Source organism: Equus asinus, chromosome 1 (assembly GCF_041296235.1).
Source record: "Equus asinus isolate D_3611 breed Donkey chromosome 1, EquAss-T2T_v2, whole genome shotgun sequence".
In the NCBI taxonomy this organism is placed as follows: domain Eukaryota; kingdom Metazoa; phylum Chordata; class Mammalia; order Perissodactyla; family Equidae; genus Equus; species Equus asinus.
Window position 1 is genome coordinate 168586269 of NC_091790.1, and position 18957 is coordinate 168605225.

Below are 18957 nucleotides of genomic sequence, written 5' to 3' on the forward strand. Positions count from 1 at the left end.
ATTTAGAAGGTTTCAACAACGCTGCAGCTAACTCTCTAGGGCATACTTCTTTGCATTCATGTGCAAGTCTATCTACCACACAAATTCCCAGAAACAGAATTGCAAAGTAAGAGTTAGCCAAGCAAAAACAAAACAAAAGGAACAAGACAAAAGGAAGGGAGCTTCCTGCAAAGGCAATGTATGTGAAAGGGTTCATAACTGCCAAATTCTCAATGTGACTAGTACACACTGTAGAGAATACAGCTGGAGAGGACACTCAGGAGCCAGATCATGAGGGGCCGCACATGCCGTACTCCTGAGTGTGGAGGCATTATGAATTTAACATTTAAAAAATATCATCCTTGGGGCCAGCCCGGTGGTGCAGCAGTTAAGTTCGCATGTTCCGCTTTGGTGGCCTGGGGTTCGCAGGTTCAGATCCCAGGTGCGAACATGGCACCGCTTGGCAAAAGCCATGCTGTGGCAGGCATCCCACATGTAAAGTGGAGGAAGATGGGCACGGATGTTAGCTCAGGGCCAGTCTTCCTCAGCAAAAAGAGGAGGATTGGCAGCAGATGTTAGCTCAGGGCTAATCTTCCTCAAAAAAAAAAAAAGAAGAAGAGGAAGAAAACATAGATTGCTGGGCCCTAGCCCAGGAGCTTCTGATTCAGTCTGGTGGGAGTGGGAATTGAGAATTTGCACTTCTAACAAGTTCCCAGGTGATATGGATGCTGCAGTCTGGAGATCACACTTTGAGAAACACTCTACTAGAACAATGCCACTCTCTATGTGGTACCTATAGAATAGAATGTACGTACACATTTATATGGTCTTCTACAATAAAGTATTTCTAGATTTTTATAGCTTTAAAACATTGAGGAAAATGTTACAAATTCTATAGCAAATCCCATTTCTCTGTATTTGTAACACTTATAGATTAGAATTACCTCACAATAGATGAATGTATAAAAGTTATGTCAAAAAATTCAATTTCTAAAGTTCTACTTCATGGACCTTTAACCAACAAAAATAAGATTAAATGTCTTTAAAAAAACTTACTTCCTTAAATATCTATGAGAATGAATTAAACTAAAGGCAACTCACGGGGCCGGCCCCATGGCCTAGTGGTTAAGTTTGGCATGCTCTGCTTTGGCAGCCCAGGTTTGGTTCCTCTGTATGGACCTTTACCATTCATTGGCAGCCATGCTGTGGTGGTGATCCAGATATAAAATAGAGGAGGATTAGCACAGATGTTAGCTCAGGGCAAATCTTCTTCAAGCAAAAATAGAAAGATTGGCAACAGATGTTATCCCAGTGTGAATCTTCCTCAGCAAAAAAAATTAAAAAAATAAAAGGCAAATCACAAACTGGAAATATGCATGATCTAAATATGACACAGGGTTAACACACATAATATATTCAAACTGAGAAGAAAACATTCAGTACCATTTAAAAATGGGCAATTCTGGAATAGACAGTTCTTAGAAAATAAAAAGTTAATAAATGTATAAAATATTTATTCTTATTAGCAATAAAAATAAAATAAATGAAAACAATAATCCCACAACTAGAAGGACCTGCAACTAAGATATACAACTATGTATCAGGGGGGTTTGGGAAATAAAGCAGAAAAAGAAAAAAAAAAGAAAACAATAACAAGAAATATCTTTTCACCTTTCATATCAGCAAAGACTAAAATGACCTTAACATTCATTGCTGGATCAATCACCACAGTAAAATTTTCATACATTGCAGGAAATGTGAAAAGTGAAACTTTCATATAAGTTTCATTATCACATCCTCCCTGATTTCCTCCATGTCTTGCAAAGGATGTTGCAAGTTTTAATATAAAAAAGCATTATTTTTTGAAAGTCATGTGAGAATTCTAGGGCTCAGAAACATAAAGTTGAGTCATTTCAATTTCCATCATGCAGTAAGCATTCTCTTGATTTTAAGGATAGTGGTATTAGATTCAAAATTCAGGCTCAATTTACATAATCCCCCAAAGATGGCCCTAGAAATCCATTAAAGGTCATTTTCCATACATATACCAAATTCTAATCCATTCATCCGTTTCCTCCTCTATTATCATATGCCATGCTTTTGTAAAGCTTACTGCTTATTGTACTTTCATCTCAAATAGAAAATCTTTCAGTTTGGCTTTCCATCCTACTACACTCCATTCCAGTATGTATTACTTGCTCCTCTTCATGTTATAGTAAAAGATTAAATAGTCATTTATTTTTTGATGTATGTAAAATTGAATCCAGACTCCAGAAATTTTCCTTGGAAGTATCAATGCACATAGAGGTGCCGAGGTATGGGACGCAGTGTTTATCACTGCCTACTCTGGGCTGCGTATTAAAAGCAGGTATCACGTAATGGTCAGGGAATAGAATTTATTTGTGTAATAAGCAAAGTAGAAAATCTCCTTGGTTCCCAGGTGTCCAGCTGCAGAAGCCTGAAGTTAATGACTTGCTGCTCATCATACCCCACATATACAACTTTCATCACACAATTTACTCTTCTGAAAGAAAATATCAACAACTCTCAGCCCCATAATAATGAAAAAAATTTAATTATTTTCACTCAAATTCTCATTTGAATCACAACTACAAGGATGATCAATTTCAAAATCTTATTAGTTCTGCTACTGTGAACTATTTAGATTCTCATGCAGGATCACTTTGCAGGAAAAACCAGGGAGACACTTTTTTTTTTTAAATGAACAATTTACAATCAACATTTCTGTCAAAAAATATTTTCCAATTTTATAAAACTGCAAACATAGACTTTGGCTTAAAAATCAACATTTTTAATATGAGAATAATTACTGCCTGTGCCTAGCTAAGATGCCATTATATACATAGGTACCCCTCATAATAAGTTAGATAACATTTTAATATTTTCTATAAAACAATGAAACTAATTGAGGAACTAAATTACTTTAAAACAATAGATCTCCTAGGTGATTAGCTCCCTCTCTGTACTATTGGTTGGGTCCAGCATAGGCAGATTGGGCTAAAATAACAGCCAAAAGATCACTGAAGTTCTAATGTTGGGCTTATGAGAGGAGCTATAAATAGCATGGGGTAATATTCTGATACAGAATTTTCCCAACTGCAGAGTTATTCCTTTTGTATTAAAAAGAAAGGGAAGTGAAATTTATTCTACTCTTTTATAAGCACTGTGGCTGCTCCCCAGTGAAGATGCTCTGCAGGGTTCTTATAGTATGAAAGCTCTTCCCCATCCAGCTCAAGACAAATATCTTCATTGTCCAGGTGTACCCACGTGGCTTCTAGCAATTCAGCAAAGATCTCACTTAGAGTAGAAGCTCAATATTTTCTCTCCCACTGCCCTCTGCCTCAACCAATAGATAAAAAAGAACCCAGGGCTTTTAGGCAAATTATTCTCTTCTATTTAAACTATTGGCTGGGACTAGAAATAAGCTGTGTATTTTCTATTGATTTCCAAGTTAAGGGGATGAAAGTAGATAATGCAGATCAAAGATTGGCAAACTATGGCCTGTGGGCCAAATCTAGTCCAACACCCATTTTTATAAATAAAATTTTATTAGAACATTCATTTTGTGTATCTTTTAGAGTGCTTTCTTGGTACAATATCAGAGTAGAGTACTTTTGACAGAGACAGTATGGCCCACAAAGCCAAAACTATTCACTATCTAGCCTTTTACAGAAAAAGTATACTGATCCTGCTACAGATATAATAAGGAACAAATATCAGAAAGAGCCAAAAGCGGAGCATCTTGCCAATAGGTAACAGTGCGCAGGAAGAAGCAGGTCAAGATCCCAAAGAGACAGTAGGCAGCATTTGAATACTTGCATGAAAAGTTTTCAAAGAGTTTTTCTTCCAACTTTAGCAGTCACAAAATATGGAGCTATATCTTAACCCAGCAGTACAATCAAATCATTTCAACAATGACCAAAAAAATTGATAATGCAAAGTGGTCTAGGTATTCTGCTAAGCTCTTGATTAGCTCTGTGCTAACTGAATTATAACCATTATTGCACACAGAAAATTAGTTAATAATACATTAAATTTTGTTTGTTTTGCTTTGGAAGATTCGCCCTGAGCTAACATCCTTGCCAATATTTCTCTATTTTTTAGTATGTGGGCTGCCAGCACAGCATGGCTGCTAACAGCAGTATAGGTCCACACCCAGGAACCGAACCCCAGCCACCAAATCAGAGCATGCTAAACTTAAACACTAGGCCACCGAGGCTGGCCCAAATAATACACTAAATTTTGATAGTGTGTTAAAATTTACAAAGGATTGGTGCATACATTACTTTATCCTATTTGGTTTTCAAAATGACCCTGAAAATGGAGAGATTAAAAAAAAATCAAAACTCAGGGAAGTCAATAGCTTTCCCAAGGTCACACAGCTTGTAAGAAACAGAGCTGAGATTGAATGTTCTGTCATCTTATTCCAAGTGTAACCCTCTTTCTACTATATCTTGCTACCCTGCATTGTCCTTAGATATCTAAAAAAAAATTTTATACAATAAAATTTTACAAAAATTTAAGAGCATCCACAACTAATTAAATAAATACCTTAAACACATCTGGTCCCTGTATGATATTTTTCCTCCAAACATTTTACAACAGAAACAGTGATCAACTTTAAGTTTAAACAAGGTTAACAGAAATTGCACAAAAATAGAAGAGCTATGTGTTCCTTAATTATTAAGTAATTATTCAGGCTGAAATATTCTTGAATCTTTCTGGCATGCTTCTTAAGCTTAGTTAAAAAGGTATTTTAAGACAATCTTTTCAGCTTCCTACTGAGATAATTATACTTATATGTCTTTTCAAAATATTTGACAGACTTACATTACTGTGAGCAGACAAAAAAATAAAAATCAATAATTAGTTCAAAGGACTGTATAAAAGTTAGCATATCTATATGTTTTTCCTTGGAGTTCACAACTTTAGAAAGTTAAACTACTAAGAAATATAATTAAGGCAACAGCAAAGAAGGCTAATACATTAATGCACCTGCCAGCTCCAGATGTGATGTGTTTCCTGCAAGGAAATATCAGACTCCAAAAGAGCACTTCCCGTAACTGTTGTGGGAGAGCAGGGCGAGGCTCATGTCAGAACTGAGGAGCAAAGTCCCAAAGCCAGCCCATGAAGAGAAAAAAAGAGCTTAGTGAGAAGTGTTAGAGTTAGAAACTGCCTGCCATCTCTCATAGAGAAGCAAGGAGATGTGGACAAGGATGGAGCCAGATCAGGGCTTCCTGCTAGTATCCTATTGTCTATCAATTTGCCTAATTAAGTGAAGCCAATGGGTTTCCTACCTGAAGCACCTCAGTTATTTCAGTCCGTGGACTACCTAGAGAGGATACGATGGTTCTAGTACTTCCTTTTAGATAGAGTAAGTTTAATATAAAGAATATTAATTAATGAGGACATTATTTAATATTGTCTTTCATGTTCTTGCCTTTAATTTCCTATAGATGGTTTTGTCTAGATCACGTATTATTGCTACCCAATAACATCTCTAGTATAGGTCTACATAGGTCCAGCATAGGTCTAGACAATGATGTCTCTAGCACAGGTAAAAGAGTATGCTAGTGTAACACAGGTATACCTGAATAACATACACATGTGGAAACATAAGTCCTTATGCATATATCTCAAGTATATTTCTTTCTTTATGGAATATTCAAGGAAAAAACTGCCACAAAATAAATATTTTTCCAATCCTTTCAATCTCCTACAAGGAGACATAGATTAGAAGGATGAAAACCAGATCTATCTCTAGGAGTGTGACTGGAGGTCAGAGAGAAGGAGACTTTCCCTTTTTCTCCATAAGCTCTAGTGTTGTCTGAACTTTCCACACTAAGCCGTATTACGTTCGCGATTAGGGAAGAGGCTGCAGATCTCCTTCTCCTCACAAACCTCACCCAGAACTGTCTCCAACACAGCCCAGCTCCTCAGGGTGACCAGACATCCCCCTTCCTAAGCTCCAGGGCCTTTGCCACATCCCCATAGTGGCACTTCTCTTGTGGCATTGTATTGCTTTGTTGCCTTTTTTTTCTCTCCACCAGACTATCAACTTCAGAAGGCAAGAACTGTCTATGGTTCTTAGTGTTTACAATCCCAGAATCCAGTACCTAATAAATAAATACTTGAGGTATTCAATAGATAACAAATCATGATGACTAGTACTACTAATATCTGATATTTACTGAAAACATACTTATATATGCCAGGCACTGTGCTAATCAAATTATATCCATTATTTCATGTAATTCTCAAGAAACCTCTATGGAGTTTTCTAGAAGACAGGTGGACTAAGGTAGAAAATGAAACCAGAAAAACCACTGATGGGGGTGGGGAGAGTATGACAATAATAAGTGCCACCATTATTGGAAAAAGCTATTCAATCTAAATGGTCTAGTGATTTCCAGCAACTGTGGCATCTCCTAGATTAAAGTGTACAAGCTGCATTAGGTATAGTGCCTCTGGAAACCTCCCTACATTGCCAAATTTATTACAGAAATAATTTAGACTAAAAAAGCATCAAGATTAACATCTCCACATATAAATTTAAGGTGACTATCTCTCTGATGTTAGAAAGAAATACCTATTGCTAAGGCATATAGTTTTTATTACCAATTCCATTTTTATTCACTGATACAGCAGTAGTGTGATAAATAATTACCTACAACTACATAAAAGAAAGAAATATTTCCAAAAAGGCATGGGTTACCTACCAATCTAGAATTCTTTAGTAAAGAAGAATTATCATTCTTTAGCAGGAAGAAGGTAAGAGTGTCCAGAATATATTAATAATTTCTCAGATTGACATCAGAGGAAAACTGACGATTTTTCACAAATGCTTCTTATTTAGTGGTAACTGACCTGTTGGACAGACCCTGGGACACCTACTTTCACTGCTCAAGCCCTTATCTATTAAATAATAGCATTGATCAGATGCTAAGTACTAAACAAGGATGTGCCATGCCATTTTGATTTGGAAAAATTCACATTTCACGTTAAACCAGGCTAAGGAGCCTCAAAGATTTCTGAAAACCTTCTGTTCAAGTTGCCAACAGCTTAGGACCCAGTGGATAAACATCCTTCTGTCCTCAAAAGCAAGCACCTACCCAGCTCCCATTTGAGAACTATAACATAAAACCATTATCTTCTATGCTTTAAAACATTCTATTCATCAATCTTTATCAGGGTCCTTGACACAAGTTTCTTTTTCATTCTGTCCTTCCTTTTAGGACAAAATGCTCTTCTAATTCCTAACCTACTGAAAATGCCATAAATCAATGCATAGTCTTCAAAGAGACTCATATAGACACATTAGACTTCTATTATTCAGATCTACCACACCAACCATAAAAAAAGAAATTATTAAACAGGCATCATTTTTAGTTGTACTGGGAAAAACTCAGTTTAGTTCCGTTTTTCTTCCTATAAAGCTTTGTCATTTACTGGAACATAATATGATTCAACCATCTGTGATAGGCTAGTATTGATTTCCATATCTTCAATAGCACATTTAAAATCAACAAGCTTTAAAATGTTTAATTTCTAGTGATTCAATGGTTTTTTTTTTGCTAATACCAGAAAGTTATTTTTAATAAATTAGGGTATTTTGACATTTCACAATATAGTTTCTCGACTTGAAGAGAAATTATCATTTAAATATTTTGCAGTGTAAGAAGTCTCAGGATTATCTACTTCAGACAACCCTGCAATATCAATACTTGTTAGAGAAAGTCTTGCACTGTACTTCCTAGCACGGAAATGACTATCCTATGAGCAGGACATGCCTCTCCACAAAACCATTGATCCTGCCTGACCTAATTCCTCCCTGGGGCCAGGAAATGATTGTTTTCTATGAACACTTCTTGGAATTCTCTGGAACACTGAGGGCCACAGACTAAACAGAATCAAATTAAGTGAAGTGAATATAAAGTAGAGTACATTTCCCCGGTAGGGTGACCATCTGTTGCAGTTTGTCTTGGCCATCCAGTTTAAGTTGATTGCTCCAATGTAATAATTAGTAACATCCCCTTTCACTCTCAAAAGTGGCCTAGTTTAGGAGACAAGTTATATGGTTACCCTCTTCAACGGGGACTACAAAGACTCTATTCACTTACTTCTTGGAGGGTGCTAACTACGTGGACCCCCAGATTCCAAATGTTTGTAAGTGTATTTCACCAAGTAAGAGGTGAAATACCTGCCTTCATTTCTGAGCGGGCCAAGAAGATCTGTGAAACAGAAATATAAGTGTCCCAGTAGAAAATATTGATGCCTTAGAAAGTACTATTGTGGTTGATTCATATTCACTTTTCATTTTCATGCTTTTCTGAAACAGTGCTTCTATGTGAGTTACAACAAATTAATAAGAAAAAGCAAATAACTATGAAAAATATTTTGGCGGAACTAATGGGTCTGTCTAAATATTACTTTCAGTAGCTTTTTACTGTTCATGTTATAGATAAGCATACCCATTTGGGTTAACACTATGAAAATGACTACATTCCTAGCTAAGCCATCTAGATAATCAAGCAATTACCTCATGATTTTAATCAATGTTGAGATCAAGATAGAAAGTTCAGACTCCCAAACATCTCCTGTTTTACAATCTTAGGAATATTTGACTGAATTCTCTGAACAAATACTTCAACTCTACTTTTCATCTTGTCAATATAATCATAACGACTGTGATTACAAATAATGTGACTACTTTTATGAGTCACTCTAAAAATAATCAAAGTAGTTGACATTCATGTCATAAACAAGGACACTTTACATTTAGACAAAGCTAGATATGATTTTCTCAAGCGAAAAAGACTTTGACCATTTACTTGGGTCAGACTGCCTCCCTTTAGTCTGTTCTCCACACAGCAGAGAGACTAATCCTTTAAAAATGCCAATCAGATCATGCCACTGCATGGCTGAAAACCCTCCATTCATTGGCTTGCCATCCCACTGAAATAAAATACAAAGTCCTTACTATGACCCAAAAGGCTCTGCAAACCTCTCAGACCTAACCTCCTACCTCAGTTTTCTTCCTTCAGTAAGGTCCAACAAGCTGTCCTCCTGCAATTCCTTAAACTCACTTAATAGCATATCCATCTCAGGTTTGCATTTGTTATTCCTTTGGTGTAAATTGCCCTCCTCCCAGATACTAGTATGGCTCTCTTCCTCCCTCGCTTAACTTAGGAGTCTGCTCAAGTATCTTCCCGTTAGAGAGGTTTACAGTGAATATTCCACCTAAAATAGCAGTCACAGACCCCACCGTCACTCTATACATCCTTTGCTACTTTATTTATATTCATAGCACTTCTGATTCATAACATGGCATTATATGTTACATAACTGTTAATTATCTGCTCTAACCACTAAATGTAAGCTCCACGAGGGCAGGAATTTTATCTCTTTTGTTCAATTATGTCTCTTTAGTGTTGACCAATGCCCATTAAATGAATGTTTCTAAGGCCTACATTATCAATAAATTGATTAAATTAAATATAACCTGATGATCTAAAACTAAATTCAAAATTTGTGTCAAAATGCTTTGACTTCTGAATCAGAAGTCCACAACTCCCCCATTGTACATGAGCTCTAAATTAATTTCCCCTGAAAAGCATATTTCATGCAGTGTTGGTAAGAGTGTAAATATACACAAACCCCTTGGGAGAGAAATTTGGCGGTATATTAAAACTAAAAATAACGATAATAACAACGTACATTGACCCAATATTCCCACTTCTAGCTATCTATTCTACAAGAATAAACACAAAAGTGTATAATGGTATGTGTGCAAGGATATTCATTATAGCATTTTGAATTTTCAAGCTTGTGTTATTTCTGTAATTAAAAAAAAAAGCTAAAAAAAAAAGTTTACATTCCCCAGAAAGCAATGTCAAAGCATCTGCTGAGGAAAGCAGATCATAATTTTATTGAATGTGAGATATCGAAGGGTAATGCTGAGCAACGGGACTGCTAATCACCTTGCTTAACCTGGGAGGTCTCACAGTGTCTGCCATACCCACAAGTCCCAACCTAGCCACAATTGACTGGACCTAGGAAGGACACCTGCTCCAAAGGCCACTGAACAACTGGTTGACCAGCAGCCTGTCAGGAGGACAGATTCTAGATCTCTACCTCAAAGGGGCACACTAAGATTTATCACAGGTAGTCTAAACATGAGGCATACCCAAGGAAGCAGAAGTTGGCAATGGGGCAAAAGCCAACTTAAACACAGACAAGACAGGCAAAAGCCACGTGCCAGCAGGGGGCACAAGTGAGCAGACCCGGAAGTCCTGCTGTCCAGCCATGCCTGTTCATCAGTGAGGCGAGGCTGACCCTAGGCTCCTACCACCCTTCCTTCCTCAGGTATCTTTAAAGTTAAGCGCTCTTTAAACTTTGTTTTACTATGTATCTGTTATTCACAACCTGGAAGAGTTTAACAGAACATTAAACTGAGGATTGGATTAAGCTTTTAATAGGCCTAAACTCTGAAGAGATTATAGTTCCCTCTCTATTCTCTAATTACGTGTAATTCAAAATAAAAATACTATGAAACCTACAGTAAGTGTAAGCAAGTCCTGATACATGAGATTTTTTTCTTTGATCATTTAATAAAATATCAAATTTTTCCCCCTCTAAAATTTCTAGTGACCTACATTTGTACTTAGCTTGCCTACGAGGTAATCCAGTATTACCGAAGGTAAAGGTGGGACTGGAAAGTCCACTTCACAGACCAAAGCACCTAGCCTACTACAAGTTAGGTCACCAATATACTTCCAGTGGTAGACAGACAATATATTTTTATAACTGTTTTTTATATATTCTGGCATTTTTTAAAAATGGGTCACAGAGAAAAGAAATAAGCACATCAGTAAATAATATTTTATCCCTTAAATATCACTTAATGTTTTTAATACTTTTAGAAAATTATTATAGGAATATATTCAATTATTAATTTAAAGCCCAGGAAGGCTAGGATCTTTAGGAACCAAAGTTTCAGAGGAATGACATTTTTAGTTTTCTTTAAAACACCAAATGCAAAAAAGTTTTTTTTTCCTAATCAATTACCAAATAGTTTTTAGAAGCCATATAATAGGAAAGTCTTGCTACTTCCATTCTTTATGTTATTCATTGCTCCATGATAGAGCTGTAGTGAAGGGGGATACAGAGGGACATATGTCCAAAGTCTCAATTTGCAGGATTAGAACAAAGAAGCTAGACTTTACACATGGGGGTCACAGCAAAGAAGGGGTAAATTACTACGTCTCCATCTGCTTTTCCCTCCCTCCCCATGAACCAATAACCCTCATTCTAGCTAAGCCTCTGCTCTGTGAACCTAACATTTACGTTTACTGAAGAAAGAAACAACCCAGCCTTTTTCTCAGAGAAATCTTGTTGTAGGATTTCCCATGGCACAGTTTTTTATGTCTGACTAAGCTTTGCAACGTCACATTGTTGACTGTTCAGCTAGTGACCAATAATGATATGTCTGGATTAAAGCTGTGTTCTCTTTGGATTATAATGTAACATGGATCCCTTGGCATTCTTAATCCTACAAAATGAAATTTTTGCCAGCTTTGTTGACTGATTCTTTTGCTTTCTTAAATAGCTTTATTGAGATGTAATTCATATAACATATAATTTACTCATTTAAATCATACAACTCATTATTTTTAATACAGTCATGTGCCACATAACAACGTTTCAGTAAACAACAGTGATGCCCATAAGACATTCCTTAGACACTGGTCCCATAAGATTCACACCATACAGCCTGGTGTGTAGTAGACTATACCATCGAGGCTTGTGAAGTACACTCTACGATGTTCACACAACCACGAAATCACCTAATGACGCATTTCTCAGAACGTATCCCTGTGGTTAACCCATGCATGACCACATATTCACAGAGTTGTGCAACTATCACCACAATCTATTTTGGAATGTTTTCACATCCCCTAAAAAAACGCACCGTACCCATTGTACCTATTAACAGAATCTCCCATCTCCCCTCCTCTATGCCCCTGGAAACAATTATCTATTTTCTGTCTTTATGAATTTGCCTAATTCTGGACATTTCATATAAATATAATCATATGATATGCTGTCTTTTGTGACTGGCTTCTTTCATTTAACATAATGCTGTCAAGTTTGCTGATTCATTCTTTGAATGGGATTTGCATCATATCCACACAGTTTTCCAAATATTAAAAGCACATTTTGCATATTCATCGATGGACAGCAAATGGTTTTCCAAATTTATTGCTCTTCCCAATCTCCTACTGAAATCAGAAGCTAGACAGGCTCTTGAAAATAAAAAAAAAAAAACAAAGTCATCAGGTTCTGAAAATTTACACTGCATATCCTACAGGAAATGAAAACTAAGCTTTCATATTAATACACGTAGACTTAACTAAAATCACATTATTATACACACGCATTCATTCTCCCCAAAATCCTCATTCTGTTTAAAGAATCAAAATCAAAGAACCTGTTATAACTCAAAATATAAACATTTGAACATAAAACAAGCAAATGCACCAAACGAACAGACACTTTACCCAAGAAGATGTATGAATGGCAAATAAGCACATAGAAAGTTTTGATCTCAAAGAACCCCACAAACGGTCTTGGGAACTCCCAGCGATCTCCTTGGGCCATCCTTTGAGCACTGCTAGACTAGGTTCTGTTCTAAAATCAACTGAGGTTCATCTTAATGAGGTTGCTTAATCTCTACTGTCATTAATACAGATACTTTAGGATCAAGCCTTTTGGGAAATCAGGATCAGAAAACTTTCTGAAGCATTTTGACTCTCACATTGTATAGACTTGGCTCTAACTTATTGAAAGTAAGCAATCAAATGAGATATATCATATTATATCAAAACTTACTTGTTGAATCTCAAACATTGTTCTAGATTTATCAGCAAGTAGAATAAATAAGACATTACTACACATTGTTAACACACCTAATTGTTACAATGTTATTTTCTAAAGCTACTATTTTTGTCTCTGATTCAGAAGCTGCGGTTTCACATCCTTTCCTGTTTTCCCCCATCTCTACTACTATAAAATCTCCCCCTTAGTGTCTGCATTTGCTTCTAAAATAATAAAATGTCCTTGAATTTTTCTAAAATGAACACTGACATCATAATCTAAAATAATCATGCTAATTTTAATATCTGGAAGACAATGATCTAATGGTCATTTTAGAAAATGTGATTAATTTCAATTTAATTAATATTTATTTCTTCCGTGGCTCTCAGTTAAAGGCTAACAATATGATCAGTAAATCTATGTATGCCTTACATCCTGAAATGGTTGATGATACTAAAGATGTACCAGTTCATTTGGAATGTCTCTAAAGCTTTAGTCCTCTTTGAATTGAGATGTACTTCCCATGTAATGTGATTTAAGACTCAACAAAATCTAGATATTTATAACTTAAACTCAAAAACAACAGTTTAAGTACTTACTTTACAATATCTCCTTCAAGAGCAATCACTCTCTTAATGATCTTCTGTTCTGGGTTTTTAGGGGACCTGGAATAAGATGAAGTTATATAATCAGTTATGTCTCTGTTGTTTCAAGAAAATGAAATTCTACAACGAAATGGGATATATTAAAGTCATTACACAATCCTTTGTGCTCATGATATGACATCCATCCTACTTAGGTCCCAAGTGATATGGAGCTACTATTGAAATAATTCCCATTTTAAACTTCTGAGGGAGAAGAAGCCATGCTGAAACTTTACAAAAATAAAAATACAGAGGGATAAAGAATTTGATTATTAAAGCTAAGTACTTGCAGAAAAGAGGATTCATACAAAAGAAAATGATTAGACATTTCTTTAAAACAATAACATACTTAAGTTTCTGTATTTCATTTAAAATAAACAGAGGAGTTTGATTTAAATCTTCAAGAAAACACTGAAGACGAGAGACATTTTTTGAAAAAATCAAGAATTAGGAAATTCTTTTAAACTACATTTAAGTTTAGCCATTTAAAGATTACGTAATTCAGAGTGCTAAAACAAGCCTATTGACAGTTGAAATTGATACATTCTGGTATACTAAAAGCAGACATCATTTATTTCAAGCTATGATGAATAGCGTATGGTAAATGTTTACTTAAAGTGATACTATTTACTCTAAATAACTATTCCTCCCCTCCCTCTCTTCCTTTTTTCTTCCCTCCTGCCTTTCCCTCCCCATTCTATCTCTGGAATCTCTCACTCTGGGGGAAGTACTGTCTATCCTCAGCAGCCCTACTGACAAACTCATTTGGTGTGGAACTAAGGTCTGCCAATTGCCACGCAAATGAGCTTAGAAGGAAATCCTTCAGCACCAGTCAAGTCTTTAGAGACTGCAGCTCTGGCCAACAGCTTACTGCAACCTCATGAGAGACCCTGAGAGAGACCACCCACTTAAGCTACTTCTGGCTTCCCAATCCTTAGAAATCTGGGAGATAACAAATGTTTGTTGTTTTAAGCTGCTAGAGGTTGAGGTAATTTGTTACACAGCAATGCATAACTCAATCTTAATACGTCCAATTTCCTGCCAATAACATTTTAAATCTTTTGATTTAACGGATCTGTTTCAAGGAACATCTCATCCATCACATAAATGATCATTTAATATGCATTTGAAAATCAGGGAGGGATAAAAATATTTTCAATTCAAGTCACATTTTGAATTAATTACTTTTTTAAAGGAAGGTAAATGCACAAACTAAAAAGATTAAATATACTCAAAATTTAATGCTTCATCAAAGGGAACATGTAGTTTCCATAAGATTTATATTTCATATTATATCTTGCAGAGAAAATGAACTCTTCTAAACCATTTGCATCTATGTACTTGTGACAGCCACAATCTTTCACTAAATCAATTATTCATATTCTTTATTTTAAAAGGAAATTTGATCATAGTTTGTGACTGAACTGTCCCCTTCTCTGAACGGACTAAACATTACATTTCTATAATTTTAACGTCATTTATGTTGTATGGGAGGAAGAACTATTCCTCTACCCTCTAGGTCCTTCTGGTCTAAGAATTAGATTGACAAGAGAGAATAACAGGAGAAAATCAAACATAGTTTAATAACATGTACACATGGGAGAAACTCAGGAAACTGAGTAACTCACCAAGATGGTTTACATACCATCTTTAAATACCATGTCAGCTAGAGACAAAGGAGGATGTGGGGGGTAGTAGTTTGGGACTTCAAAGGGGAGGAAGACAATTTACATGGAGAAGGAAAAGCAAATGTTTGATAAACTAATGTTTCTGGGCCATCTATAGACAATGCAACCTGAGAGAGAGAACTTTGATAAGAATGGGCTTAGCAAGGATCCTCGCAGTCTACCATATCCAGAGTTATCTGTGTGATGGTCTGGCTTAAGGACACGCCTTGTATCTTAAATCCTTTTAGGCAATTAGGGGATAGGTCGAAGTATTTTCAGAGTCTTTTGTTCTTAAAAATAATCAAACTAAAGAAACATATTTTGGGATGGGAGACACAATTCGGATCCCCTACAATGTACAGCAAGAGTGAGGGATTTGGGCACATTCAAGCTGATGAAATTCATGTCCTCTGTGCAGGGCTACTTACAGACCTTTAGAAAATTTCCTTTCAACGTCACTCCATTTAGACAATGAGACATGTATAAAATAATATTCAACCTCAGCGATCACCAAAGAATTGCATATTAAAACAATAGGGTACCATTTTCCTATTATATTTCCAAAGAAATAACAATAATAATAATAATAATAATACAGTTTGTTGTTAAGGGTTTAGGGACATGGGTACTCTGTATATAAAGTGCGTAGTCATGTAACATGCAACACACCTTTCTGTAAATATGTCAAGATTTTGTATTCTCTTTAACACAACAATTAAAGTTTTAGGAATATAACCTAATGATATGACTATAGATGTATGAAAAATTTTAGTTACATTTTTCTAAAAAGATCGAGAAGAATAGATTCGTTAAATAAATTATAGTCCATCTACATAATAAATTGTTTTCCAGTCCTTAAAAATGATATGATAAAATAATTTTTAATGATGTGGAAACATCAACAGAATGTATAGATTGAAAATGCACGTTAAAAAATATTATGTGTACCATGACTTGCATCTGTAATTACATAGAGAAAACGTACATGTAATTATACTGGGAAAAATCAGGAAGGATATAAAACAATAGTAGGGAGAGTTCTGCATGTGATAAAACACATGCCTGGATCTTTGGTTCAGATTACTGGGAAGCCCATTAGCAGATGACAACTGTTTATGCCGTATGACATTACCCGAGAGGAAATTCTCCAAGACAGGGGTGAAATCTGAACTAATTACCAAGTTCCTCTACCTAATATTGATGCGATATTAACATTAATGAAATAATATAATAAGCAACCCTTGTCAGCATAAAACAATACTTTATGCCAACAACCTTTAAGCTTTTGAGACACTCGCAAAGTATTTTATATTTTAAAATAATCTATATTTTAAGATCATGAGGCAAAAGAGAATATGCAAAGTGAGCTATCTATATAATTAAAGTCTTATGAATTACCACTTCAAATATATCTATAAATTTTAATGTAATATTAAATTCATGAATCTAATCAAATGATTCAAAATGAAAAAAAAAAGCTATTACTAACATTAATCCCATTACCACTTAAAATCTATATCTATATTTTAATCATTAGGCTGTTGAATGCATTACTTTGATGTAAGTAGGAGTGGTATGAGAGTTATTACAGATTTACATTGTGAAAGTCATTGAACTCCCCTTTGTCTAAATTTCCTTGGCCACTTGCCTATCTCCTAGGAAGTGTGAAGAATAACAAGTGAAGGATTATGCCTTACTTTGGGGATACAACGTATGCTGCCTAATAAATACTAAAATTTGCATTTAAATTTGTAATTTTAGTGTTTTCATAATAAGCATTGTTTTACAGTATTTACTTCTGGAGCCCGGATTTTAAGCATTCTGTTTTATGCCAATGATTTAATTAGGCAAAACTTCTCCAGAGGCTTGGACAAAATGCCCAGAATTGTCTCTGTACTGTGTGGGTCTCAGCAGATCAGTTTGGTGTGGCAGAATTTGTCTCTAATAGAATGGTGTGGGGACGGAAGCAGGGTCTAGCATAGTCATAATAAGATTTCTATGACACTTAATGCTCTTCCTCTTGAATTTTATTTCCTATCTTGATAGAAATGTTGCTGTTTTTACCCTGTCACAGGTCAAACAGAGCCATGTCTTATGTCTCATAATTTCTGTAACTGATTTCATGTTCTTACATGTTTCCAAAAAGTCCTGATTTTGATCCTGTCTGGATCACTGGGGAAGTACTTTGAATACTCAAAAGAGGCCCTCTTGTGTTTTGTAGGGATGAGGAGATTAGCAACCAAATGTGCCACCCTCTCTGTTTCTGAGCCAACACTCACCCTCATGTTATATTTAGACCTCAACATTGTGCGTAGGCTCTCTCATTCTTCTCCCATTTACAGTAAAATCTAAAACCTCCCTCTTTGGATTGTGTAGATTTTTATATTTACATGGTTCAGGATTAGCCTAGATTATCACAGACAATCTCAGGATTAGAAGTCAGTTTAGCCATAGTCTAACATAAATACTGATCCCTCAAAAACACCACAGTTTATTGGACACTAATGATATTGCATATATCACAGTGGGGTCTAATTTTCATTCTTCATTAATGAGGTAAAAGTAAGAACTAATATTCTCGGAATGTCTTACATTAGGTAGGCTATTTTCACTGTCCTAAAGATGGTCATGCCTTAAACCATATAACTTTACATCATCATCATAAACAAAAATGTAAGTATTGTTAATCATCAAATAAAGATATAGAATGAAAAGTCCACTCAACACAGTTATAAAAAGTCATATTAAAAAAAGTCATATCCAATGAGAGCTTTCCTCCTCCATTTTTTTTTTTTTTTTTAATTTTAGAAAATGTTGCCTGGGTTTGACATGGTTTTCATAGATGGTTAGAGCTAGAAAAGGCCTATGAGTGTATCTTGCCCATTCTCCATGGCCTCCGTGCTTCTATTTGGTCCTCTTGAGCCCTGCAAGTGCGTGGACTGGGGTACGAGGGAGATGGAGTCGGCTGTCACTGTTTCACCTCTGCTACAGTGCACTGCTCACTATAGGCATGCTCCATAACCAATCGGGGTCTCATCTTCAGGGAGATAAGCTCCATGAGAGGTCCTAAACCAGAAGCCAGACAATCACATGTAGCTTGTAGAAATGTTTTGTTTGGTCCATTCATAATCATTTTTTTCAAATCTTGAGCTAGCCATGCGAATAGGAGATATAACAATTCTGATTTCTTGCTCCTCTTGAAAAAATAGGAAGATTTGGCAACCCCAGGCCCACATTCTCACATGAAAAGAGTCCACTGGAGCTGAGATGCAGATGCTGAAGATTTGTCACAGTCCCAACAGCTTGTTTCACAAATGTCTAGTGCCTGAGGGCATGGTAGTTTGGAGCCTCTATAAGTATTCTACCTCTAGCATCATATAACTACTGAGAGGACGTGTATGAAAGCTCTACAAAGGGACCTAGCACATAGTAGGTATTCAGTAAATTTTATAGCCATCTCTTCCTAAAAACATTCATAAAGGAGATCAATTAACTAGGCCCAAGCAAATAGTTACAATCCTTTTTCTAGACTCTCATAGATAGAATATTTATTTCAAAAACCCTCTAATAAAAAGATTTTCAGAATCTGTTGTATTAGAGGGCAAGAAAGGCATTTTAAGGAGTTCATCAAGTTTTATTACACAATTAGCTAAAAAAACATTAAAACTAAATATAACTATTCATATTAGAAAGTCACAGGTTAGCTTTAAATTAAATGGGTATTATCTGTAAAATCAAAATAAAAATGAGTGATTTTCAGCATTGGATTC

General features: G+C 35.6%; 1 protein-coding gene across 5 annotated transcripts in view; it reads right to left on the reverse strand.

The window, feature by feature from the left end:
* The window catches only part of IMMP2L (inner mitochondrial membrane peptidase subunit 2), an 845338-nt gene that overhangs the window by 247562 nt on the left and 578819 nt on the right, over positions 1 to 18957 (reverse strand). For all 5 annotated transcript variants that reach the window (XM_070511972.1, XM_070511976.1, XM_044764648.2 and 2 more), the window contains one exon: positions 13476 to 13541. In XM_070511972.1, coding sequence (XP_070368073.1) covers positions 13476 to 13541 — 66 coding nt within the window. The remainder of the gene's footprint in view (positions 1 to 13475; positions 13542 to 18957) is intronic.